This window comes from Vicugna pacos, chromosome 13 (assembly GCF_048564905.1).
Source record: "Vicugna pacos chromosome 13, VicPac4, whole genome shotgun sequence".
Taxonomy (NCBI): Eukaryota; Metazoa; Chordata; class Mammalia; order Artiodactyla; family Camelidae; genus Vicugna; species Vicugna pacos.
In genome coordinates, this window is record NC_132999.1 from 53,444,691 (window position 1) to 53,471,393 (window position 26,703).

Here is a 26,703-nt window from a genome sequence, read left to right on the forward strand (position 1 = left end):
CCAGACCCTGTGCTGAGCGTGACGGCCCAGAACAGGACCAATTGGATGAAGAGGCGGGATCCCGCCCAAGCTCCGGCGGGAAGGCGGCTTCGGCTCCGGGCGGGAGCCCGGGATGGGCGGAGCCAAAAGGCGCTCGACCCTGTTGATTGGCCGCGGCAGCAGAGCTGTCTCTCTAGGATTGAGCCTTTTCATCTCGGGAGGCGGAGCCGCACGCCCCTTTCGCCAATAGCCTTCAGAGAATCCGCCTCCTACCAGGGCACTTCCGGTGGTGCTCCTGGATCCTCACGATCGGAGAAGCGACTACGGATTCCCAGCCCTGGCTTACCGGAGTCACTTCCGGGTGATACTCCACGACCGCGAGCTGCGATTGGGCGACCATAGAAGAGGCACTTCCGGTGTCCAGGAGCTTGGGTTCTTTGGTAGGAGCAGGAAGATGGAGCTCGGCGCCGCGGTCCGTGCTTGGTCCCTCTTGTGGCTGCTGCTGCCCTTACTTGGCCTGGTCGGCGCCAGCGGTCCCCGCACCTTAGTGCTGCTGGACAACCTCAACCTGCGGGAGACGCATTCGCTTTTCTTCCGGAGCCTGAAGGGTGAGACTGGGGTGCGAGGGGGCAGCGGGTGAAAGTCTGGGGTTGGAAGCCCGAGAACATCGGCCACCCTCTCTCCAACTCGTTTTCCACGAGGTCTGACCTGCTGCTAGTGAGGCGGGAGGATTTCGGGGGAGAACAGTCGTGATCTCTGCATTGGTGATTTCCCTTTGCGTCCCGTCTGCCTCAGCTCCCTGTTTTCTTCTCGTCCAGATCGGGGCTTTGAACTCACATTCAAGACCGCAGATGACCCCAGCCTGTCCCTCATTAAGTACGGGGAGTTCCTCTATGACAATCTCATCATCTTCTCCCCTTCGGTAGAAGGTAAGGACTGTGAGTCGCTTCTAGAACTGGGATTTGAGGCCCAGGACTAATTTATCACTTCCTTCAGGATCTTGGTCATGCTCTGGGTTATGGTATGGGTCGCCAGCCCTGGACACTGCTGCTACCAGAGAAAAGGAAACTGTTAACTTCTAACCTGGGCTTAGGTAGGGACGTCGTCTTTGCAAAAGACACAGCTGAGGATTGTGGGATCAAGTGTTGTTGCAGACAGTAGCGGTCTTACCCGCTATTCTGTGAGGGGAGTTTTTCTCTGGAGAGGACCTGATAGGAAAGATGGACAGCCCTCTGGTTGGGTTTGCCTCTGTGGAAAGAGGATATGCATGCTGTTAATATGGTTTGCTATAAAGGGGCATTGGTGGTAGTTGGTCCTAAGAATTCAGAGGGAGTCATAGTTAGGCTGAAAAGAACCTTTAGTGATTATTTAATCCACCTCCCTTTTTGAGGCTGGATGGATATGCCCAGGGCTTAGCAGAGGGCTAGTTATTGAACAGAATGAATATCTTTGCTAGATTTTTCCAGTTGACATTCCTGTGACAGAGAGCTTATTGTCTTATGAGGCAACCCACTCTGCCACTAGACAACTCTGTTAAGAAGTTCTTATATTAAACTTGGAGGAGGGTATAGCTCAGTGGTAGAGCATATGCTTAGCATGCACAAGGTTATGGGTTCAATCCCCAGTACCTCTGTTAAAAAAATAAAATATTTAAAAAATTTTTAAAAATTCTTATATTAAACTGAACTTTGTCTCCTACTTCCTGCTTTGTTTATTTAGGGAAGGGGAGGGAAAGGGTTTCTTACACTTCCCAGGGCCTTAGAGAATAGGTCTAATGCTTATTTTGCTTACAGACATAGCCTTCACATAAGCATGGCTTATTCATTTGTTTCTTCTCCAAACTAAATATCCCCAGTTCCTTGGGTGTTTCTCTTCTGCTGTGCTGTTTTGGTGAGCACCCTGGCCATTCTCTTCTTCAGTGGCTTGTTTATCTTTTTCTTCAGAGGACACCAGTTGTTCCTGTTTGGAGTAAGACAGGACTGCTCTCTCTTCCTTCAATTGATGAAACTTAGGAAGTCTTTCATGTCATTGGCATCTACTTTATTCTCTATAGTTCTGGAGTATTTTTCCCAGATTCCCACTACTTATCAAGGTACCTCCAGCTCCTCTGCATAGTGTGCCTTTGGAATTGGTTTTTTGGAGAGAAGTGTAGTTGGAAGGATGTGACCCCAGATTGTACCAGTTCAAATCTTCCAGTCACTAGGCAGGTGAATGGAGCTCTTAGCTGGTTAATTAGCATTTGTCAAGTTGCTACTGTGTTGTGTTGCAACTCCCAAATAGGTGCTGAACAGTGACAGAGAGCCTGTCCTTGAGGAGTCTTTCAGTCTGTCTTTGAGGAAATAAAAATAAGGGCTTGAGATAAGTTACCAAACCATGTGTTGGGATGTACAAGATGGAGTGGAGGGACTGTCCACATGCTCAGGAGGAGGATGGGGCGTGTCACTGGGAGGGAGGGCGGTGGTGGGAGGTGGACCAGGAGGAGGCTGAAATAGGCTGTTGGTGGTGGGAGAAATAGCAGCGAGCCTAAAACAGTGTTTCACAAATCTTAGTCATTTCCCTACCTCCTTCATGATTTTTATCATATTTCCTATTGTTTGTGCCAATAATTAATATTTTTCTTCCAATTGACCTGCTTTAAAAAAAAAACTAAAATAACAGATTAAAAGAAAATGGTAATGAACCCATTATCACCACTGACAATGGAAAGCCAGTACCATCACTTGCTTTCAGCAGGTGGTAACTGTGAACAGGATGAATGCAGGGCTGTCAAGTTCTAGCCGATTCCTTGCCTGCTGAAGGCCTTGGGCCTGGGGCTTCCTCTTAGGAGACGAGTGAGTTTAGAGAAGCATTAAGATGAGTACGGAGCTGTGACCATTCTCTGTGATGGGAAAAGCTGGACAAATGGGAGTAACTCGCTCTGAGAGTCAGTGTTACTTGAAACCCTGCCCCACATCACTGCTGCCACCTTTTCTGCCCCCAGCGGGGTGAGAAAGCCTCTCGGGCACCCCAGGGGAGAAGGTGGTATGTGCTGGGGGAGTTCAGGGTAAGGGTTTAGCCCCTGCGCTGAGGACCCTTCTGTGTTACTGTGACCACTGTCGCCCTCCTAGGTGTGAGGACCCTGGACTGGCTGCCTTCTCCATGCGTCAGTGGGTTCCTTGCTCTCTCTGGGGCACTGAAAGCTCCCAAGTCACATGCAGCAATGGCCACAGGAGGAGGATGCTTAGCACATCCTCTGTCCCCGGGAAAACTGGGTCCTTGTTTGATAGACGGGGTGATGGGCTCAGAGAGGTGAAGGGATTGCCTGGATTTAAGCCCAGGGATCTCAGTTTCTTAGCCTGTCACTGTCCAGGAGTTCCAACAACAGCACTCTTTACACTTGGGGCTGGATAATCCTGGGCAGGGGGGCTGTCCTGGGCAGGGCAGGATGTTCAGCAGCATCCTGAGCTTCTGCCCACTAGATACCCCTCGTCACCTCCCACCTGTGACGGCGAGAAACATCTCCAGACATTATTACGAGCGGCAGAATCGTCTCAGTTGGGAACCACTGTGCCGTAGCAGGAAGCTGTCTTTGAATTGTCTGCCTGGCCTCTCTGTAGGAAGGTGGGTAGATGGCGAAGGGTTGGTGGTGTGAGAGGTTGAGTCCCCACGTACAGGATGTTCTGTCTGTGCCTGAAGGTCAGGTCGGGTGCTTTTATTTGTTTCCTGAAAACGACTCCTCAGAAAAGAGGGCTGTTCTCATGTTCAGATCTTTACAAAGTCATATTATGGACTCATTTCTCACGGCCCTGTGGATGTGGTGGACAGATTTCTGTGTCCATTCTCAGTTGGTGGCACATCCGTCCTTCTGGTGGCTCGGGACAGCTCTTGGGGCTGTCCTCAGTGCCCCCTCAGACACCCCACATCTGGTTGGTCAGCAGGCCATGCGGGCTCCGCTGTCAGGTGAGGTGGGCCCACCACTCCTCCCCTCCTCCTTCTGCTTCCGCGGTCCAGTCACCACCCCTCACTCCTGGATGGTCGCCGTGGCTCTCTAACCCGTCACTTTGCTGCCACCCACAGCCCCGGTACCCCGTTCTCCACCTCGCCACTGGAGTCATCCTTTAAAAATAAAGATAGGTCATGTTGGCCTCCTGCTCAAAACCCTCTAGTGGCCTGTCCCCCCGGCCATGGTCGTCACAGGGCCAGTGGAGCCCTGCAGGATCTGCCCTCCTCGCCCCCACACTCTCTCCAGCTGTGCCACACTGAGCTCCTTGCTGGTGACGTGTCCACCGCCTCGGGGACCTTGCAGCTGTCCTCTCAACACCTGGCATGCTCTTCCCCATCTGCCCGGCTCACTCTCATACCTTCCCAAATGCCGCTTGTCCGGGGGTTTCCCTGACCAGCATATATAACAGCCCCCTCTCCCCACTGTAGTTTTCTCCTCATCACACAGGAAGTAATCTTCCTGTCACGAATACATGAATTACTGAGCCCTCCCTCCATTACTTTAGGGCACAGTTTTGGGAAGACCCCAGTCAGTGCTAGATCTGAAAGCTTGTGGCCGTCACCTGATCCAGCTGATAGCCCAAAAAAGGGTATGACCTCACAGTTACAGATGTTGGAAATTAATGCGCCTTTTTGGTGATCACTTGAAAACAGTGTATGAAGTGAGTGTGTTAGGGCTCTCCCGGATGGAAGTCTGCAGGGTTCATAGGGGAAAAGCCTCTCACGTCCGGCAGGTGAGTACTGGTGTCAAGTGACACCTTCCTCAGATCAAAAGTGCTCTTTCTCAGACAGCTTGGACAGAAGGGAAGCTGGTGGGCTCTGGAAAACTGGTAGGTGACCCCAGAAGTGGCTCAAGTGGTGACAAAGATACTGATGTGAAAGGTGCAGTTGAAAAGTTTGAAGTTGTTTCATGAAATTAGTGGAAAAATATAGCATTTCTAGATGAAAATTGTATGTGTGACTTGAAATACGTATGACTGGCTTGACAATTATCATTGATAGGTGTCTGAGAATTTCATTTGTACCTCTAAAAGTTTATACATTTGGCCGTTATTTTTGGATCGCCACACGGGGAAAAATGGGAGACTTGCCCTGTGTCACAGCATGTACTGTAAAGGTCCCTCTCGTCTTGGGCCTCCAGAGGGCGCTATTCTGTGATGGCCTGTGGCTGGTCCCCTTCCCCACCCAAATGTCAGATCAGCAGGGAGAGGAACCTTCTGGGTTGTGAGCCTGGTGCTTCTTTCAGATTTTGGCGGAAATATCAACGTGGAGACCATCAGTACTTTCATTGACGGCGGAGGCAGTGTCCTGGTGGCTGCCAGCTCAGACATTGGTGAGTCTGACCGGGGAACGTCTGGGGTTTTCACCCCATTTCTCTGGGGAGCTTACTGAGCTTTACAAATGGAAGCTGCTGGACTGGCATCCGTTGCAGGGGCCTTAGCCGGCAAGAGAGGGAGGGAACCCCAGAGCTGGTCCGCCCCTCCTGTGCTTTCACTGTGACCAGAGCCAGTGAGATGAGAAGCGGGCCTTTTAAAGGGCTGGGATCCCTGTTAGTTTTTCCTTTTTCTTTTTTTTTTTTCCCTTTGTTTGCTTTGTTTTGTTTTTTGGTGGCTCTTCTCTTCCAAAAAGAAGGCAAGAGAGGAGGTTTGACAGATTTTTTTTGTTTCCTGTTTTGGACATTTTCACAGATACTTAGAAACAGGGAGAGGAGTCTCCTGGACCCCACCTACTTACCGCCCGGCTGCCCCAGATAGTACCGCCTGGCCAGTCTTGTTTCATTGTTTTCAGTGTCGACAGTTTTAAAACCACGATGGGTGGGATTCTTGGAGGGGTGATGATGGGGGAGGAGAGAAGCCTTCTAAGCCCAGGCTCATCCAGGTCAAGTTTGCCTGAGATCATTACTTTGCTTCAAGGGAGGTTTTTGTGCAGAACTAAGGTCACTGTATTCGTGGAGGGAGAGGGACAGGTGGTGGTGTTCTGTCAGTTCAGACTGCTGATCCCGCAGGCACAACACCTTGCTGAGGTCTGGGGTGCATCTGGGGCTGAGCCTGGCCTGGTAAAGCTGCAGGGCCCTCGGAACGACTGGTAGAGAGGATGTTCCCGGTAGAGAGCGGGTCATGGGGATGCTAGGATGGGGACACTGCTTGGCCCAGGGCCCACCTTAGAGGCTCAGCCAGGCATCTCTTGGGGCCGTGCAGGTGACCCTCTTCGAGAGCTGGGCAGTGAGTGTGGGATCGAGTTTGACGAGGAGAAAACGGCTGTCATTGACCATCACAACTATGACGTCTCAGACCTTGGCCAGGTAATCAGGACCGTCGCCTCCCAGGTTTCACGCCCTAACAGCAGAGCTCAGCCTAGAAACCGGGGGGGAGTTACGGACTCCCCGGCTTGGGGCACCTTTTCCTGACCACCGTCTTCCCTCTGCTCCTGCAGCACACGCTCATCGTGGCCGACACTGAGAACCTGCTGAAGGCCCCAACCATCGTTGGGAAATCGGCTCTGAATCCCATCCTGTTTCGAGGTGTTGGGTGAGCGAGCAGGGAGAGGCCAGCAGAAACCTGGAGGGGGAGGAAGGGGTTGCTTTGTCAGGAAACTATCCCAAACTTGTGATTATTTGGGTGTATTCTTCCCCCAGAGGACGTGGATGAGATTAATATGTGACATTGAGTCAGAATTCATTGTTAGAGCAAGGAGAGAGCTAGGTGTCTGGCAGTTAGAAAGCAGGATTAATTCCTGTGAAGAAATGGCCCCAGTCCTTTGGGCTGTTCTTGGGGTTAGAGTTGGGCGGGTCTCTTTTCCTGCTGCAGGATGGTGGCTGACCCTGACAATCCTTTGGTACTGGACATCCTAACGGGCTCTTCCACCTCCTACTCCTTCTTCCCGGATAAACCCATCACCCAGGTGAGTGGCCTTTGCAGACTCGAGGCCTCCAGCTTGTCGATCTGGTAGCAGAGCACTCTATTTGAAAATGAGAAGTCAGCAGGCGAGCACACTTCATTGAGGCAGTGAAATGAGCAGCTGGTGGGAGGGGGCGGGGGTGGAGGCCAGGGGGTCTGAGGTTCTGCCCTCAGGTGGGGCCTAGGTGGTTCAGGTCCAGCCTGCTGGCCTACTGCCCCAGTGGCCCAGCTGCTGGTCCTTTACCCTGGCTCTCCTGGATGATGGCCTCGTGTCGCCCCCAGTATCCCCACGCGGTGGGGAAGAACACCCTCCTCATCGCCGGGCTGCAGGCCAGGAACAACGCCCGGGTCATCTTCAGTGGTTCCCTCGACTTTTTCAGCGACGCCTTCTTCAACTCAGCGGTGCAGAAGGCCGCGCCCGGCTCCCAGAGGTAGATGCCAGGGCCTGGGGGTGGGGTCTGGGCGTGGGTCTGTGCAGGTGGGGAGGAAGGAGCCTTTTAGCTGAAAGCATCAGAGGCTAATTAAGTATCTTCAGGTGCTTTAAAATTATTTGCGGACTTGATTGTATTGCTGTATTGTTGGTGTTAGCAATCCAGGCTTTTCAGGGGGTAGTAATGGCTTATCTGCAGACGTTTTGATAATTGGGTATTGTGCAGGTGACACCCAAAGCAACACCTTTTATTTTTCATTTTTTGTGTGTTCCCATTAACCAGGAGACCTAGACATGTGGGGCCTCTAGGCAGAGGCTCGCTGAGAGTGGTTTGCCTTGGCGGGTAGCGGTAGGTCTTGTTTACCAGGCACAAAAGAAGCCCGTTTCCACTCCTGCAGGTATTCCCAGACGGGCAACTACGAGCTAGCCGTGGCCCTCTCCCGCTGGGTGTTCAAGGAGGAGGGCGTCCTCCGTGTGGGGCCCGTGTCCCATCATCGGGTGGGCGAGAAAGCCCCGCCCAACGCCTACACTGTCACTGACCTAGTGGTAAGAGCTTCTTGGAGCTGGAGGGCCCCGGGGTTTTGGCCAGGTTGATTCTGCTCTCAGCACTTGTGTTGGGCTTGAAAGGCCTAAACAAAGCTAAGTTCATCTTCACCCTAAGAAAGTCAGCTGAGGTGCAGGGAGCCTGTCTGTAAACCCATATCCTAACTACCAGGAGTCCTATTTTTCGGTAGGGGAGGTAATTAGGTTTATTTAATGGAGGCAGTGGGGATTGCATCCAGGACCTCATGCATACTAAGCACACGCACACGCTTAACCACTGAGCTCTACCCTCCCCACCCCCAGGGGGCCTTCTTTGGAGGAGGTGTGGTTTTGCTGTGGGAGGGGCTGTGCTGATTCACTCTGCTGGGAGTGGAGTTCACAAGAGATAACACATTTAATTCGGGTCTTGAGGATGAATCTGTCAGGAAGTGGGGAAAGGCCAGAACGGCGTGTGTGGACGCAGGGGGGCCCGAGAGTGCCCGGTGTGTTCGGGGAGTGGAGCGTGGTTTGGATGCAGACTTCCACAAGCTCGTAAAGGGGTGTAGCTGCGAGTCACTGGGTGGTGTCCTCTTCGATCACTGTCCAGGGTGGGCGGGTGAGGCTTGCCCGGGTTTTCGGAACTCCTGGGGGTTCCCGCCCGACTCAGGAGCGGGCACTAAGTGCAGCTCCAGTGGCGGTGTCCCTCCAGGCACTGGCCACGCCCTGGCTAACCCGCCTCTTGTCTCAGGAGTACAGCATCGTGATTGAGCAGCTCTCAAATGGCAGATGGGTCCCCTTTGATGGTGACGACATTCAGCTGGAGTTTGTCCGCATCGATCCTTTTGTGAGGACCTTCTTGAAGAGGAAAGGTAAATGCAGTTCTTGTGAGAAAGCCCTGGGAGGCCGGTCCTCGCCTCTGGCTCGCTCCCGTGCGGCTGACAGATGCCATGGGAAGCCGCCCTGGTTATGCGTCTTGGCTCTTCTCAGGTGGCAAATACAGGGTCCAGTTCAAGTTGCCCGACGTGTACGGCGTGTTCCAGTTCAAGGTGGATTACAACCGGCTGGGCTACACGCACCTGTACTCCTCCACTCAGGTAAGTGGGCCGCGACCCCACCCTCAGCCGGCCTGCACCCCTCTGAGCACCAGGGCTGCTACCTCTGTCGTGTCATAGGTGTCAGTGAGGCCGCTGCAGCACACGCAGTACGAGCGCTTCATCCCGTCGGCCTACCCCTACTACGCCAGCGCCTTCTCTATGATGGTGGGGCTCTTCATCTTCAGCGTCGTCTTCTTACACATGAAGGAGAAGGAGAAGTCTGACTGAGGGGCCGGGGCCCCGGGACTCCTTACAACGGAGATGGAGGGTTTTTAGAGGATTGGTTTTTCTCCCCTTTATGGTGGGTTTGTTTTGTTTTTTTGTTTTTTTGTTTTTTTTTGAAGCCGTGGACAATGGCACAGCTTACCTCAGTGGCAGATGCAACACTGAACACCAAGAAGGGCAGATTAGAGAATAATTTCTATGTAAGTTTTTCCACCTTGAATGCTAAGTGGTATTTTTCATATGTGAAGTCAACTTATTTCTAAAATAAAGAGAAACATTACCGTGAAACTTCCTCTGGCTCCTGTTCTGCTCTGCTGATGCTGCTGAGAAATGACTAGATTCAAAATAGTAAAGTGGCCTTTTAAAAATTTTGCTGAAGACTGGACTGTATTTCCTTTAACTATGAAATGGTAGTGCTTCCAAACTTAAAGGGATAAAACCAGGTCAGTGGTACAACACTAAGGCAGTGGAGAAATGACTGAAATGGGAAATCTAGGGTAACAGTGCTGGATTTAATAGAATCACACAACTGCTTCATTGAAAACAACCTTAAATATATGTTCACCTTGTTCTAGGCAGTAGCTGTGTTCCTAAAGAGCACGTTTATAATTATACATGAAATCTCTTCCCCAGCGATCTTTGGCCACAAAATTTTCTTGTCTTTACAATGTAAGAAACACTCTTAAAGCCAAATATTCGGTTACATACGTATTGTGCAGTTGTAAATATGCATTTCATTCTTCACAATTCCTGTAAGAAATGCTAGTCAAAAGGGTAAAATCAGCAAATTTAAAACACTGCACTGCTAATTCCCATCTCAGCAGTCACTTTAGCGCTGCTAGACTCAAAGCAGTAACTGGAGGAGCTCCGTGGAAACACTTCCTCAAAAACACCCCCAGAGCTGTTCCAGAATGCACAGCTGAAGCGCAGAGGCTCCCCAATTCCCAGGCTTCACTTAAGTGTTTTTCATCCTGAAACCTGAATACACTGACCTGTGGGAATACCAGCCTCAGCTCAGGTAACATGCAGACTGACGTCGTGGCTGCCTCTGGCAGACGAGCCCCAGTCCATTCCTGGAGCTGGAGACGAACGTCAGGGTCACAGTCAGCCATGAAGCCAGTGCCCTGGCCTGGATCCTCTTTAATGTGGAACACAGGTCTGACCCTCTTCAGCTCAACCTCACCTAACAGATCAGCTCGGCCACTAGCTTCTCAGAGGTCTGAAGACAGGACATGAGCTATAGGTGGCACGTTCTGGTCAGTAGTATCTTCTCCCCTGGCACAGAGAACGCATTCCTTTGGATCTGTAGGTGGAGAGCTGATCACAGTTTCCGCACTGATACACCAGGGGGCCTAGTGATTAGGGAGCATTTCTTGTCAGAGTGAGGCCCTCTCCGTTTAGATGAGGGGCTGGCAAACTCCGGCCTGTGGGCTAGTCTTGCAGTCCCTGCAAAGACAGGGAGGGGGCCAGCTAAATACATTTTAAATGGAAAAAGTAAAAGAATATTTAGTGACACATGAAATCCAAATTTCAGTGTCCATAAGTAAAACTTTATTGGAAAGCCGCCATACTGATTCATTTATATATTTAAGGCTGTTTTTGTGCTATGATGACCGAGTTCAGGAGCTGTGACCGCCTGGGTACTTCCTTGGCCCTCTATAGAAAAAAAGTTTGTCAGCTGCTACCAAGGCCAGCTCCGTCATTTTATAGGTAAGAGAACTTCAGTCTGCACAGATTATATGATGCATCGAAATCACACAGCTAGAGCTAGTAGCTACTGACCATGAACTCAGGCTGTTCCTTCCATTTGCCAAACCTGAGACCTTCTCTTCGGCTGACTAGCCCTCCCTGCGCCATCTTTTCTCCTGACTCCCACCCCTTACCTAGGAGCCCCTCCTTCAGCATTCACAGACCATCACGACACAGATACTGTAAGTTCTTTTAGTAATTCACCAGCTACATCAGCCGTCAGGGGGCTGCCCTCCAGGAGCAGAGGAGGAGGGCTGCCTGGCTCAGTGCTTCATACTCCAGGTTGGCCAGAAATAACATCTTCATTTTCGTTTCCACACAGTTCTTCTCTGTAAGCCTGTTGGCCAGCAAGGTGGCAGCCGATTGTTGGAGGAGCCAGCCAATTATCTTGTCTAGTTTCAGGTTCTTCAGGGCTAGAGTATGTTCACCCCAGAGGCTTAAATGAAGCACGTTAGCAGCCACCCGGGCAGATGGTCTCTGTAACAGGAAGGGGAGCTGATGCTTGCATGTCTGTGAGAAAGTATTCACCCGCAACCCGCCTGGTTAATGCACCCTCATTTCAGGGTCTTTCCTTGTCTGGCCCCAAGCAAATTCTTCTCCACCCTTCTCTCCCCTACAGTACCCTGCACTCACCTGACGTACTGGCTGACCTCTACCCATGCTCCAGGCCTTTCCATGGGTATGAACTTGCCAGGGGACAGTTTGCTAGGACAGCCTCCCCATCCTGGAAGGTGCAGGAAGCTGCCGCCCGTGTTTGAGCACTGTCTGTGGTGAGGGGACTTGTCTCATGACTTAGTGATGGGCGGCAGCGAGCAGCTCCTGTGACAACGACAGCCTGCTGCGCTCGGTGAGATGTGCGGCCAATAGTAGTGCAACCCTGCTCTGTTGTGCTCTTTCCACTAAATATGGCCCTTGAACTGGACCTGCCACTGCCATTACGGTTTCAAACACGTTAGCCTTTGGAGTAATTTCAAAATGTCCAGATCTCTTGGGAGGTGTTTTCACACCTGTCTGATCAGATCCAAGCTATTTCTTTAAGCTGTACCTTCATTAAACATTTCTTAAAAGTGCATCTTTTTCCCTCTGAGTGACTTTCAGCAACTAAAGCCAAGAAGAGTTGAATTGTTCGAATCCTGACTATCCTGGTGGCCAGCTCTCCTCCTCCCATTTATATTCAAGTCTATGTTGTGTTCTCCTGAACCTGGCTTTACCTTTTTAAGACAGGCGCTGTCTAGTGCTTGCCCAAACCTGACCTTTACTCTGGAACATGAACTGAGGTCTCCATCCACATAATCCCTGCAAAACCTGGGGATGCCTCACCTTGCTGGCCTCTCGCTGGAGCAGTGACCTCACCAGCTGTCTCACATCCAGAGGCACTGACTCCGGCAGCGCTGGCAGCTGAGCTTCTTGGTAGCTGCGGCTTTCAAGGTGGGCCCTGCCCTGGCCGTAGAAAGGGTTGGGGAGCCCGAAGATTTCATAGGCGATTGCTCCCACTGCCCAGGCATCAGCCTTGCTGTAGTCAATCACTGCCCTGGGGCCAGGGCATGCCGTGCACACCTGCTCGGAAAGCAATGGGTGAGCAGTCACGCTGCTGTGTTTCTAACCTATTCGTACTCTGGCGCAGACAGCACCTGATTCGCACACTAATCTGAATTCTGTCCCAAGGAACCCAGAACTTGAGTGAGCTGGAGCTCAGATCCAGGAGAATCTGCTCAGGCTGCCTACTTTGGGCTGACAAAACCCACAACTCCTGGGAACATCTGATAGACCAGATTATAGCAAAGAGGCAGGGAAGGGACTTCTGCCAAATTCTGGGTCAGAAAAGATGGAAGTGTTGAGTAAATGATGAGGAGTCGTGGAAGAGGTTCTGCTGATGGTGCCTGACACGCTCAGCAGGACTCACCTCAGGAGCCATCAGGCAGCCGTTTCCACCTCGGTCCACATACCAGCTGGTGAAAGGCAACTGCAGGCCGATGTGCTCGTCAGCCAGGCAGCAGCCGAAATCCGTGATCACCAACCAGGGGCAGCCGTCTGTAGAGTGACAGGCAGAGGTAAGTGCCTGAGCCTCCCTGCGACCCGCCAAGAGGCCCTCCTATGTCTCCACTAAAGATCAAGATATGTTGACCAAGAAGCACAGGCCAGCACGGCCTGGACAGCTGCTCGCTCTCCAGGGAGCTGAGCAGGGCCAGCCACACGAATATGGCCGTGCCTCTAGGAAATCAAAGTCCCCAAGCGAAGAACTGGATACAATTTGGCTTGATCTAAACAGTCTATTAACTGGAGTTCTCCCAAGACCAAAGGAGCTACTTTTGATTTACTCATTAGATGGTGCCTGGCTCAAATGACCTCCAAGGGTCTTTGATTTGAATTTGAAATTTCAAAAGAAACAGGTACATTATAGAATAGTTATTTGTAAAAGGGTTCATTCAGAATTCCTTTAAAAAGCTAGGTCCTCTAGAATTTAAGTGCATATTTAGTTATTTTAAACCTAGTTCAAACCTGACTAGATGTATGACTCTCCTTTACAGGACCCCAAGCAAGTGGCCATCCAGCTTTGCTTGAGTGCTTCCTGTGATGGGGAACAACTTGCCAGACACAGCTCTTACTGTTGGAGAATCCTTTCTTGTATTAAGCTAAAGTCTACCTCTCTTTCACTTTAAGGAGACTTCCATCACTGTGGTTTTTGTTCTGTAAGTGAAATGGGCAACTGAAAGGACCTTGGGAACCACTAACCATCGCTCCACAAATCCCACAGAGACAACGACCTCCATGTTGAAGGACAGAGTACTCAGCTCTGGTGTACAGAACTACATTAAGACACAACAACTTAGAACAGAAGCTATAAGCCAAAAAAGACCCGAAGGCTCTTAAGTGTCCAAGACCTAAAACCAACAGCACCCTGGACAGCCTGGAGGTGTGGTGTACCTACCTGCATCCAAATCCACAAGAATGTTGTCAGACTTCAGGTCTCTGTGTGCGATGCCCTGTTGAACCAGGTGATCCACCCCTTCCAAGAGCTGCAGCGTCATGACAGTGGCGAGGCGGGGGCTCGGGGTGTTCTCACAAAGGTACTGGCGCAGCGTACAGGGGTAGCTGGCGGAGAGAAGGCGACAGGGCCTCTGGCTACTGCACATCAAGGAGCTCTCCTTGTTCACTCTTAGGATGATGGCCTTTCCTCTTCTTCCTGGAACTGACTTCTTTTTTCCCCAAAGTATCCTTTCTGTTCCTACCCACCATCGTGAAATTAGGAAGAGAGGGGGCCTTACATGTTCAAAGTAACAGTACGGATGCTCTTTCCTTCAAACACCCGCATGGCAATGCAGAGACAGGAGAAGGAGAACTGCTTATGGTAAGAAGGCAAATGGAAAAGGGGCAACGGTCAAGGTTAAAAGCCTGTTCTGATGAAGATGAAATTCTGTTTTCATGAAAAGCTGTCTTAAAGGAAAACTGCTCTTCAGGGCAGACAGAAGCCCTTGGCATGGCCTCGTCTCCCAGAGGGTGAGGCGCCTCTTCCCTGCAACCCCAGGCTCCTAGTGCGCAGAGCCAGGGACCAACTCCCACACGCTCCAGGTCCTGCCACACCCCTGCCACTTACTTCTTCATAACGAGGAAGAGTGTCCGCCCATGGCCCAGGCCTCCGGGGTGAAGACGCGGGGGCAGCACATCAGGGTAGTCGACCAGGGCCCCTGGCAGCAGCGGCACAGACGAGGTGAAGGCTCGGAAGACCCGGATGATGTTGGGGTGAGGGGCCAGCTGCTTGGGACTGCCCTTGGATTTTCTATTTCAGCCAAGTGGGACACATGTGAGGTCAGCAGCTGATACGACACTTGGAAAGATAATAATCTAAGGCCACAATTAATACTGACATTCATTTATCTACCCATTTATATCAAATATTTACTGTAGGTCTGCTATGTGCTGGGTGCAGAGCCTGGTGATGGAGGGAAAAAACCCACAATGACAACTCATCACATCTGAGTCCCACATGGCAGAGCCCAGGGTCAGACCTGGAGTCTGACTGCCCACAACTAAATTCCAGATTCTAAGTCCTTGGCCAGGTTACTGCTCTGGGCTCAGTCTCAAGTGCAGAAGGGCAATAAGGTAGGAACATGCCTCATAAGATTGCTAGTACTTGTAAAGGACCTGGAATCGCCCTGATTCCAAGTTCTGGCATTAACACTTGGCGTGGAGTATGAGCTCACTAAACCTGGGCTGAGAGAGTGAACGGATACAGATGCAGTTCACAGCGGAGATGTCCTCTGCTGGCCTGCCCACACCTCCTCCTCCTCAAGAAGCCCCACACCCACGCCCGCTCAGGCACAGTGGCCATGCTTGGGACTGAGTGACCGCTTGTTGTGTACCTGGGCCAGAGCCGGTGGGGCTCAGGGTAGGCATCTGACCCGAAGGCAACGAGCCTGCAGTCAACGCCTGAGACCCCAGCAAAGGCAGGAAAAGGGGAGGGGCTCCTGTTAGAGTCTCTCCGCGGAGTGAGTGTGAGTGTAGAAGAGTGGTGGCACCTGGGCCGTCAGCAATGGGGCTGAAGGTGAAAGGTCGTCCTGAGGCCTGCCTGGGGCTGCAGGAAGCCAGAGTAGAGCCGTGGGTAGGAAATAAGGACGCTGGGAGGCAGAGAGAGGAGGACGGAGCAGAAGCCCAGAGACATCGAGACAACAGAGAGCTCAATGCCCGCCCTGTCCTCGGAGCTGCCTCAGTTCCGAGCTCTGTAAGCCAGTCCCCATGTGGCTTTCTATAGCTCCTTGATCCGCCCAGTGCGCCCCTGTTCTGTGTGACCCAAAGAGTCAAAGCATTGTTCACAGCCTGAGGGACCAGGGCCAGTGGGAGAATCAGGACTGCAGCACAAGGCTGTCCGTGGCACAGGGAGGAGGCAATGCCCGGCCGTCAGGGAGCCTGGAGGAAGCACGTGGCTGTGCTGGGGACATGTGTGTGGATCTGAACAGAGACCTAGAACAGGACAGGAGGCTGGGGCATGGGGACAGCCCGAGTGTAACTAACTGCAGGGACAGAAGAGAGTCCCGGAGGAGCCTGGTGCCTCTGGGGAGGGTATATGAACACAGCAAGGGGGAGCGAGGGAGTCATCAGGACAAGGTCAGGAGTCAGGTGGGAGAAGCAGCCACAGGAGCAGATCGCAAAGGGCCAAGCCCGAGGTCCCGAGATGAGTGGCGGGCAGGAAGCAGTACACCCAGGGTGCTCTCAGGGAGAGCCCCTCTCCTGAGACAGGGCTGAGGTAACAGAGGCCCTGCCGTGCTCAGCTAACCATTCGGCAGACCTGCACTGAACTGTGGGTGTGCACAGGGGACAGACAGGGCTTACAGAGCAGCCAGAGAGATGATGAATGAACACACAAAGATACCTATGATTTAAGGTATCTTAAATGGAGATACACGCTATGGAAAAACTAAAGCAAGGTGAAGGACTGGAGCGGGGCAGGGACTACAGACGGGACAGTGGGGACATCACACTGCTGGCTCCCGGCTGCACGGCAGAGCGACGTCAGCTGCTGATGCTCCCACACAAAAGGACACCGCGGAGATAACTTCAGCCCCTACAGAGCAGCTGACACCCACCCTTCCCTACAAAGGGGTCAGGAGAAGAGGAGGACAGTGCTAAGCCCACCGCGCAGCTGCCTTGCAGGCCTGCACCGACTTCAGTCATACTGGGGCCCCCCGAGCCCTGGAAGGGTTTCCACGTCTATTTCCTTAAGTCCCCATTTTTACCTTCCTACTTCTCATAGAAAGTGACCTACAAACCAACCCTCTAGTAAGTCACTAAAAACGCAGCAGGCCACCTCTTCCTGGTGGCCTACAAATACTAAAGTGAGCACAGCGCCTCCTCCGCCACCAGCTCAAGCTTAACCTTCAGCGCCCTGCGCACAGGCTGCCGTCCCCACCACCTGCCTTCCCGCTGCAGGGAGCGCCTCCTGTCCTACCTCTCTGCTGGGCTAGTGCCTGTGCATCTTTCAAAAGGCAGAACAAGCTGCCCCTTCAAGAGGCCTTTCTGAACGCGCCCTGCAACACGCACACCGCCTCTGCCTCTGCGCTCCCTCAGCCCCGAGCAAGTGCTATTCTAGCACCTTCCGCACGGGACTCTGCTCCCGACTTCTCTGCCACATGGAGGACTCTTGGGGATCAGGCCCCCCTTTGAAATCTCTTGGCATCATGAGGTCACTGCAGCTATCAGTGAAGTGAGTGCTACCTCTGCTGGGGACGGAGTTCAGTTTGCACAGAAAGGTGGCGCTCTACCTGGGTATTACTTAGGAATCAGAAATCAAAACCAATTGTTTTGAACTGGGTGTTTTTAGACAGCCTTCTCTCCCTGCTCCAGCGTGAACCAGCCACCTGCACCTTCAATTGTAACCAGACCATCTGCAATCTTTTCCAATTATCTACTAACTGAAAATCCATCACAGACTACATCAGTCAGTAAGCGTTTACCACCTACTGCACATCATGTCAGACACCGTGCTGAGTGCCGATTTTGCTCTGTGTGGAGGGCAGGCAGGTGGGCACTTACCTGTGAGTGATAGCTCCATACTCCCCGGCCAAGGCCACTCGACTGGCTGGAACGAGTTCCTGGCTCATTGTGCTAAAGATGGCTTCGCTGGATGAGCCCGCCTGGAACAAATCCGTAACAGATCCACGGTTACATGGGCCTACACAAGCCCAGGCCCTCCTTGTAATGTGGACCAGGACAGCTACTGCTTAAAATTGCCTTTGACCTTCAAGACAAGGTAAGGTCTCTGAAGTGGCAAGCCAACAGTAGTTTCTCCCAGGAGAGAGAGGGCAGAGGCGCCATCCATGCCAGCTCAGAGGATGCTTCCCACACCTCAAATTCCCACCAGCTCAGGTGCCCAGGGCAGGAAGAGATGTCAGGATGATCATGGCATGGGACCGTCTTCCTGCCATGGATGCCTCGGTCACCACCAGGCTCGAAACTGACCATTAAAGATTCACCCTGAGGCTCCCTCAAGCAGAGAGGCCGAGCCTGACAAGCCCACCAAACCTGTGCTGGATCACAGGACAGCCTTCCCCATCACCAAGTAACAAACAGAAAACGAAAAGCACCTTATTTTCCTCATTGAATTATGAATGGCAGTTAGGACTTGTGAAACCTGCTAAGAATCCGGCAAGAATCCTCTAAGAACAAGTCCTTCATGAATGCACTTGCTGCCACGCCCCAACCAGTGGAAGCTTTGATGCTAAGACTGGATGTTTCCCAGGGAAAGGAGCTGGCTACTTGCTAGCTATTAACCCAGCTGGGAAGTGCAGCAGTTTAATAACCTTCATTCCCACAATGAAGACCATGGAAAACCACACTCTTCCACGTCCAGCATGAGCTGCACGGCTGTGTCCCACCTTAGCCTTGGATAGATGATCTGGGCAGGAGAAGACACCACCAGGTCTTGATGAATTTCCTAACTACCCCATCCCCACCCCAATCTAATGGCAAGGTAAAGAAATTACTTATGTGGACAGAAATCTTTGTTTTCAGGAAGAAAAAATATTCAATTTTCCAAAGTACTGAGCTCTGCAAGAGCTGAGCAGGGAGGTGACAAGCCGGCCTTTGGCCTGGAGGTGAGGTGGAAGGTGAATTCAGAGGAAGGAGTGTGACCGGCGCTACCCTGTGAGGCAGGTCAGGGAGAGAGGACGTTGCTAACTGCAGACCCAAAATAACTGGTCAGCCTGGACACTTCAGGCACTGGTGACTGGGCACCGCCTGGGGATTGTTAGAAAGCTGGCATCTCAGGCTCCATCCCACACCTGCTGGTCAGAATCTGCCTCTTAACCTTATCCCCAGGTGATTGGTGGACACGTTATAATTTGAGACATGCTGCTTCAGACTCTTGAGTGAGAAGGCGAGGCACCTGTACTGTGGAGAATCTGTGTCGTTTCCTATTTACCTCCTAGGAGAAAGTGCCGTCAGGTCCCCCAGATCGGCATTTTGAGAAATGCCAGCTTCATCCTTACCGAGATGTTCCACATCATCTTGATGGCCAAGGGGAAGGTGGCGGCCCGTGGCGCTTGCTCCTCCTCTTCTCCTCGTGGAATGATCTCTGGGCTGCTCCCTGGAAGAAGCTTGATACTCTTCTCTACCTCTAGGTTCTGGGGCAACACAGGCATGGTGGCTTCATAGACGGCAGCGCTGCAGCCCTTGCCAATGGACTGGCCTATCAGATACTCCTCCAGCCGGAAACCCTGCCAGCGTTTAGTGTCCAGTGGGTCAGGGAGCAGCTTGTTTTTCTGGGTGAAAATTGCCTGTGAAGAAGAAAGCAGGCACTGTGAGCTGGGAGCCCAGCAAGGCTTCAGTGAAGGGAAACGGGAGATGGGGAGGTACAGCGAGGCAAGGCTTCGCCTCGACAGGCAGCTCCTGGATGGCTACCAGGAGCACGTGTTCAGCAGCCACCCCTCCACTTGTGAATGATCTCAGGCTGCTTCTGCAAGCAAGGGGGTGAGATCAGGAGGCTCCCTGGAGCTAAGTCATCAAGTCCTGTTGTTGGGCTGCACCCCACAGGCCTGCAAGCCTTGTAGTTACCCAGCCTTGAGACTGAGGAAAGAGCCTGGACAGTGACAGAGACATCAACGGTGTGCTGGGTAGGGGATCTGACAAGTCTGCAGCAGAAGGTCCTGGAGAGACGCCCCACTGTGTACGGCAGACAGGACATGGCAGCAATCTGCTACCCAGGGGAGGAGGCTACCATTTATACGGGGAAAACTGACGTCAGGTGGGCTCACTCAGTCACCAGGGAAACCAGCGGCTGGAGCACATCCCCCACAGCCCCTCAGGTTAACCACTATCAGGAGGGCAGATGTTTCCCTTGAATAAACTAGCAGGTGGAGCCCTCTGGCCTAAGGATTAGCACAATCTCTAGCTGGGGCAGGGGGCAAACATGTTCATGTGAGTAGGATGTAGGTGAAGCAGGGGCTGGCAAGCAGGAGAGGTACGAAGAGTGAGAACGGCCACCTTGAGGCCTGACTATATCTCCACTCCTACGTACCCTGCATGACCCTGCCAATCTGGGTCCACCCCTCTTCTGTGATACCCCTGGGATCAGGTAGGTAGAGGTGTATTGCAGCCAAAAAATACCACAAATGCAATGCAGACAAGGAGCAGCTAAAGAGATCCTGAGTCCCAGAGGTGAGCAAACTTTGGAGCCAGGTGTTTATCAGGTCATTTGTTCATGTAAGTCCAGAGGAGGACAACAGCATCTCACTGTGGACCCAGAACTCAGACTCATTTCACAGTGAGGCCACTGTTGTCACCCAGTCCCCAGATTCCCTCTGCTGAGGCGAGGGATGAAATGTAAGACGTTTAACAGGCGCTACAAAGGGAAGATCATGACCATTAAGCAATATACAAGCAGCAACAGCATTCTGAGACACCCCCCCCCCCGCCTGTGGTCTTTGTCCCGGCCTGCAGTACCGTATCCCTGTGCAGCCTCAGTCCCCAGAGTGGGTGCCGAATACTGAAGAAGCAGGTATGAGACCACACAACAGGTATATCGGTGCCTTTCTCCAGTAGGAAGCCCGGACTGATTACCTGAGTACTCTCAGGTGGGGCCGAGTAGAAGACAGGTGAAATCTGTATATCCCTTTCTACTCCTGTTCCCCAAAGGGCGGCAAATCCAGACCGCGGGGGACTTACCTGCCAGTTTACAGTGTGTTCCCTGGGGGTGGATCCTGTGGCAAGGGCAAAAGTGAGTTACTGTCCTGAATGATAGTTGGCAACGTTCCTTCAGTGGTCAACAGTTGAACCTATTTGGTGTTGACTGGTTGCCTCTGGGTTAACCTGGGGTATGGGCCTGGGATGATGCTCCTGGGCTGTTCAGCTATAGTTCAAAGGGCTTGAGTCGGTCTCCTCATCCATGTTGAGAGAGCAGGTTCCCATCCCAACTGCTGTCTAAGCAGTCCACTCGTCCTCTCCGTTAGCCCGGCAGCACTGGGGCTGTAAGGCAGGTGGAAATGCTGGCGTATGTCATTCTCTTTGGTCTGTTCCTGAACTTCATGGCTGGTAAAGTGATTTTGCTACGTTGCCTGACAACTCGGGTGGGCCTTTTGTAATGTCTGCCACCTGCTGTAACACACTGTAGACAGCAGACAGCTGCCGTTCCGCCACACTGTATCATTGCTCTGCCCACTTTCAGAGCTGGGACCGGAAGCCCGAGGGTACGCTTTTATTATTTTGCCATTGCCACAGGCCCAGCCAAGCTCTTCTGGGTAACTGGACACGTCCAATTAATAAGCCTTCCCTGAGTTAATAACCCTAAAGCCTGTGTCTGTAATTGTTTAGGGATGGTGGGTGGATGATAGGCTTTTGTAGATAATCCAGGTCCTTGCATTTTGTCTGTATTCATCAGCCAGCCCCCAGCCATCAGATGAACCATGAGCACAAGGCTGCTATTTTTAAGCTGGAAAGAGACTCCGAAGTTAACAGGATATCATCAGTAGAATGGAAGAGAAAGACATCTCTCATGTAGACAGCTGCGGCAGGGCCCACATGCTGGTGGACGGCCACCTCAGGATCACCCCAACTTTCTGTTCCCCGTCCTATTTCCCAACATCTCGACACTCACAGGAGTTTCCTTGGCCTCCTGGCTGGCTCACCAATTGTTGGGCTGCACCCCGCAGGCCTGCAAGCCTTGTAGTTACCCAGCCTTGAGACTGAGGAAAGAGCCTGGACAGTGACAGAGACATCAACGGTGTGCTGGGTAGGGGATCTGACAAGTCTGCAGCAGAAGGTCCTGGAGAGACGCCCCACCGTGTACGGCAGACAGGACATGGCAGCAATCTTCACTACTTGGGTGGAGGAGGCTACCACTTACAGGGGGGAACTGACATCAGGTGGGTTCACTCAGTCACCAGGGAAACCAGCGGCTGGAGCACACCCCCCACAGCCCCTCAGGTTAACCACTACCACCAGCGCAGATGTTTCCCTTGAATAAACTAGCAGGTGAAGCCCTCTGGCCTAAGGATTAGCACAATCTCTAGCTGGGGCAGGGGGCAAACATGTTCATGTGAGCAGGATGCAGGTGAAGCAGGGGCTGGTGGAGCAGGAGCAGTAGAGAGAGCAAGAGAATGGCCATCTTGAGGCCTGACCATACACCTGTCTTCCTGTCTCTACCACTTAGGAATCTGGTGGGCCGTTCTGTTTTCAGAAATGAAACAAGAAGAGTTCTGATGGAAATGCAGGTGCTGTGGGGATGCACTAGGAAAAAGGCCATTTCCCCAAAACTGGCCTACTTCAGGCAGATGACATCATTTCTCCAGTCGCCCAAATTCCGCCTTCCTCCTCAAATCCCCTCTGATGTGCGGGTCCCTCCCTTTCCACAGTTGGTCGCTCACCTCTAGACTTTCCCACTCTCACGCCATCCCTTCACTGGCTTCTGAGCCCAATGAAACCACATTGTTTCCATGTGTCACGCTTCTGTTCAAGAATCTGACTGAAAGGTTACTCAGCACCTTGTCCTGCTACTTCCTACACCTGAAAATTGTTCTGTGGGCTGGTCTGCGCCCCGCCGGTACTTGTCTCTCACATGCCCCTCCCTGAACCTTTGCTCACACTGTTTCCCCCACCCCCTTCTTCTGTTGCTTTGCTCTGCCTACTCATCCCTACTCATCCAGCAAGCCCCAACTCAAGCTCCTGCTTCCGCTATAACCAGCTCTGACAGCCCAGCCCATAGCAAGCTTTCCTTCTGGAGGATTCCTAAAGCACTTACAATCTATAGGCTAATACACCTTTTAAAAGAACGAAAGCCTGTTCTGCCTTGCCAGCTAGCTTCTAAAAACTCCATGGAGTGGAAGCAATATCTTAGGGTAATCCTTTATCAACCAGTTTTGAGAATGAGAGAATTCTTTTATAAACTTATTATTTTGAAATAAATATAGACTCACATGAAGCTGCCAAAAAAAAAGAAGTACAAAGCGTCCTGTGTATCCTTCACCCAGTTTCCCGTGATGTGACATCTTATAAGGCACTAGTACAATATCAAACCCAGGAAAGTGACAATGTACACTGCTGTTAACTAGACTGCAAATCTTAATCAGTTTTCACCATCTTTTTAAACTTGCATTCATTCGTGTGTGTGTGTGTTAGCCATATGTGATTTTATCCCACGTACAGATTTCGTGCAATCCCCACCACAATCAGGATATAAACTTTCCCGTCACCACAAAGGAACTCCTCTGTCACCTGTCTGTATCCGCACCACCCTCGCCCTGTCCCTGGCAACCACTGCCCTGTTCTCCATCTCCAGGGTTTGGTCATTTCAAGAATGTTACATACATAGAACCACACAGGATGTACCCTTTTGGAACTGACTTCTTCCACTAAGCATAACGCCCTCGAGGTTCATTCAGGTCGCCACCTGGATCAGTGGGTGACTCCTTGTTATTGCTTAGCATCCCACTGTGTGGCTGTACCGAGTCTGTGCAACGATTCAGCCTGCAGAGGGATGTTGGGTTTCTAATATTTTGTGATTATGAGTGATGCTGCTATGAATGCTCATGTACAGGGCTTAAAAATTATTTTTAAGAATTGCAGTAAAATATATACAACAAAATTGGCCATTTTAACCGTACAGCTCTCTGGCATTTAAGCACATTCACATTGTTGTGTAACCAACACCACCACCCATCCCCAGAACGTTTTTCATCTTGTAAAACTGAAATTCTCTACCAATAAACAGTAACCCCTCATCCCTTCCCTCCAGCCCCTGGTAGCTCCCATTCACTTTCTGTCTCCATGAATCTAAACACCTCAAACTGGTGGAATCATACAGTATTTGTCTTTTTGTGACTGGCTTATTTCACTTTGCATAATATCCTCAAGTTTCCTCCATGTTGTAGCATGTGTCAGAATTTCTTTTTAAGGCTGAATAAGATTCCATGGTATGTATACAGCACATTCTGCTTATTTTTTTCACCCACTGATGGACACTTGGGTTGCTTCCATCTTTTGACTATGATGAATAATGCTGCTATGAACATAGGAGTAGAAATATCTGTTCAAGTCCCTGCTCTCAATTCTTTTGGATATATACCCAGAAGTGGAATTGCTGGATCATATAATAATTCTATTTTTAATTTTGGGAGGAAGTGCCATGTTGTTTTCCACTTGTATACATGTTTCTGTGTGAACATTTTATTTCCCAGGGTAAATGCCAAAAGACTGCAGTGGCTGGGTCATACGATAAATGCGTGTTTATTTTTGTAAGAAACTGCCAACTATTTTCCAGAGTGGCTGTACCATTTTATGTTCTCATCATTGGTCCAGTTTCTCTGCATCCTCACAAGCATTTGGTATTATATTTCTTTTTAAAATTTTAGCTGTTCAAATAAGAATGCAGAGATATCACATTGTATTTGTAACTTGCATTTCTCTAATGGCTAGTGATGTTAAACATCGTTTTATATGCTTCTTTGGCACCTGTACCTCCTCTGGGTGAAATATATATTCATGTCTTTTACGTATTAAAGGGTTTTTTTCCCCCAAATGCTTTCCAAATGCATCCAAAGGGAGTGGTCACTGTTCTACTCCAGGATGACGCCATATGGAATTTTAGTACTAGAGCTGCCATATCTGGTGATTTTCTTTCAAAAGAAGTCAAATGCCTGAATTTTTAAAATTAATTGGCAACTAATTAAAAACTTGGTGGGGAGCTCAGTGGTAGAGCGCCTGCTTAGCATGCAAGAAGTCCTGGGTTCAAACCCCAGACCTCCATTAAAAAAAATTTTTTTAACTGTTAAGACACAGGAGGGTGAAGTGTGAGAAAAGGACATGTAGATGGTAAGCACAGGAGGGTCAACCTCCTCAGTGTTAAAAAAAAAAAGGCTCCATAATTTTAAGTAGGATTTGTTAAGTTTTCCACCCTTGGCTTCTGCCAATTGAGCCGTAGCAAAAGACAAGGACAGAGGCTGGGGACTAGGCCAGATGTCACCTGTCCCCTCGAACGGGCCAGAGCACAAACATGAGACACTCTTGTGATGCGTGACAAGAACTGGGCTGAAAACCAGGAAACATAGGAGAGACGCTGCTTGGTCTTCAACCAGCTGTGTCCTTGCACAAGTCACCCCACCTTCCATCACCCCAGCACTAAGCTGTAAAATGTAGGGGCTGCATTAACCCAGTTGAGTGGTTCCAAACCCCAAGAAGAATGATCTCCCTGGAAGAGGAGGGAATTCTGCCAGCACATGGCCTCCAGACTTGAACTCAACAATGGTTCTTCCCTGGGTCTCCAGCCTGCCTGCCCACCCTGCAGATTTTGGACTTGCCAGCCTCCAGAGATGCAGAGCCAATTCCTCCAAATAAATCTCTCTCTTTACAAACATATCCTCTTGGTTCTGTTTCTTCGGAGAAGTCTGACTAATACCGATTTTGGCTGAATAGAGCCAAAGCTATCCCAAGCATTTAAAAAGCCTAAGAACCTCCATGTACCTAGTCACCCCTGGTAACTCTACACAAGTTAACTAAAAACCACTGGGTAGGTTTGCTGTGTTCTCTCGCTACTCTTGGTTTTTACTGCAGCTTCAGCTATGTCACTAACTAAACTGTGGAGGCAGCCTGGCTGGCCCAGTGGTTAAGAGCAGGGCTTGGCTTTGGAAAGTCAGCCTTGGGGCACTGCCCTTTATTAGCTGTGTGACTTACAGCAAGTTAAAGTTATCTCACCTTTCACCTCTTTGAGTATGTTTCGTCACCCACAAACTGGGGATGACAACGACCTCAGGGATAGAAGTGTTATGATTTAGCTGACATTAAATTTTAGGAAATTTACAGAAAGTCAGTGGCCATTATTCAACAGGGGCTATAATCAGCATATCTTCCAAAACAAGGTGTTCGAGAGAGGGGAAATAGTTAAGACAAAAGTAAGGTGCTGGCCCCACATCAGGAGATCAGTAACATCGAAAATGAGCCTTAACTGGTTATTTCCAAGGAATTTCCAGCTTTGACAAAGATAAATCTTGACCCCGGGCCCCAAATCAGTAAATGCCTCCCAACCCCGCCCTCGCCACGCCCACACCATAACTCACCCAACTCAGGGCCCCGCCCCCGCAGTAGCCCCGCCCCCAGCCTGAGTCTGTCCGGCCCCGCTCCGACCCCGGCCCGCGGCCAGCGCTCACCTGGATCTCCTGACAGGCCGAGGCCGCCCGCCGGCCCTCCGCTTGCTTCTCCTCGACGAGGCCCAGCCCCAGCCCGAAGGCCAGAAAGACAGCCCGGCCGCAAGGGCCTGCGCTGCCCCGGGCCCGCACCACGAACTGCCGCTGGAGCCGCGCCGCCAGCCCGGCCACTGACTGGCGGAAGAAGCGGTAGCGGCCGGGGAGCCCGAGACCGAGCCTGCGCGGCTCCGCGCCGGGTCCCGCGGCCTGGCCCGGGCGCTCTCCGCGGCCCCAGCCCGCCGCGGGGCCCGGCCGCTCGGGCCGCCCCCAGCCGTAGGTCGGGCCAGGCTTGGCGGTGAAGCGAAGCAGCAGCGCTCGGCCCAGCTGCAGGCCCCGGCCCAGCGCCTGTCGCACAGCCATGGTGGCGCGGCGGCCGGGTCTCCCCGGAGCCGCAGGCGGCCGGTACGCCGGTCGCAGCAAAAACAAACTTCGGGGTCGGCGCCTCTGCGCAGGCGCGGGCGCCAGTGGGCGGGGCCGCCGCTCCGGCGGTTTCCTGGCCTGGCATGCGAGGGCGCTGGGCGCACTCCTGCGTGGCGGGTGGATTTTGGTTCTTTTGCACCCAGGGTTTAGGGTTTTCCTGTCACGGAGCTCTTGAATCCGAACATCGCTGGTTCTGGGCAGAATCGAGAAATTGAGAAAGGAAGCTAATATTTATTGAGTAT

At 51.6% G+C, this 26,703-nt stretch overlaps 3 protein-coding genes across 3 annotated transcripts in view; 1 reads left to right on the forward strand and 2 right to left on the reverse strand.

Moving 5' to 3' along the window:
- Positions 1 to 263: 263 nt before the first annotated feature.
- DDOST (dolichyl-diphosphooligosaccharide--protein glycosyltransferase non-catalytic subunit) lies at positions 264 to 9,416 on the forward strand. Its single transcript, XM_006196727.4, has 11 exons — positions 264 to 587; positions 798 to 908; positions 5,207 to 5,293; positions 6,159 to 6,262; positions 6,394 to 6,488; positions 6,768 to 6,861; positions 7,140 to 7,288; positions 7,686 to 7,833; positions 8,558 to 8,678; positions 8,797 to 8,903; positions 8,982 to 9,416. The coding sequence occupies exons 1-11, from the start codon at positions 434 to 436 to the stop codon at positions 9,129 to 9,131; spliced, it is 1,320 nt and encodes a 439-aa protein (XP_006196789.1). The 5' UTR covers positions 264 to 433; the 3' UTR covers positions 9,132 to 9,416.
- A 203-nt stretch (positions 9,417 to 9,619) lies between these two features.
- On the reverse strand, positions 9,620 to 26,482 carry PINK1 (PTEN induced kinase 1). Its single transcript, XM_006196724.4, has 8 exons — positions 26,006 to 26,482; positions 18,860 to 19,147; positions 17,406 to 17,506; positions 14,473 to 14,655; positions 13,807 to 13,970; positions 12,781 to 12,908; positions 12,198 to 12,434; positions 9,620 to 11,354 (listed from the first exon to the last, which is right to left on the reverse strand). Exons 1-8 carry the CDS (start codon positions 26,399 to 26,401, stop codon positions 11,097 to 11,099), a joined length of 1,755 nt encoding a protein of 584 aa, XP_006196786.3. The 5' UTR covers positions 26,402 to 26,482; the 3' UTR covers positions 9,620 to 11,096.
- The window catches only part of CDA (cytidine deaminase), a 28,625-nt gene continuing 27,472 nt past the window's right edge, over positions 25,551 to 26,703 (reverse strand). The window contains exon 5 of the mRNA XM_072975225.1: positions 25,551 to 25,560. Coding sequence (XP_072831326.1) covers positions 25,557 to 25,560 — 4 coding nt within the window. The 3' untranslated portion in view covers positions 25,551 to 25,556. The remainder of the gene's footprint in view (positions 25,561 to 26,703) is intronic.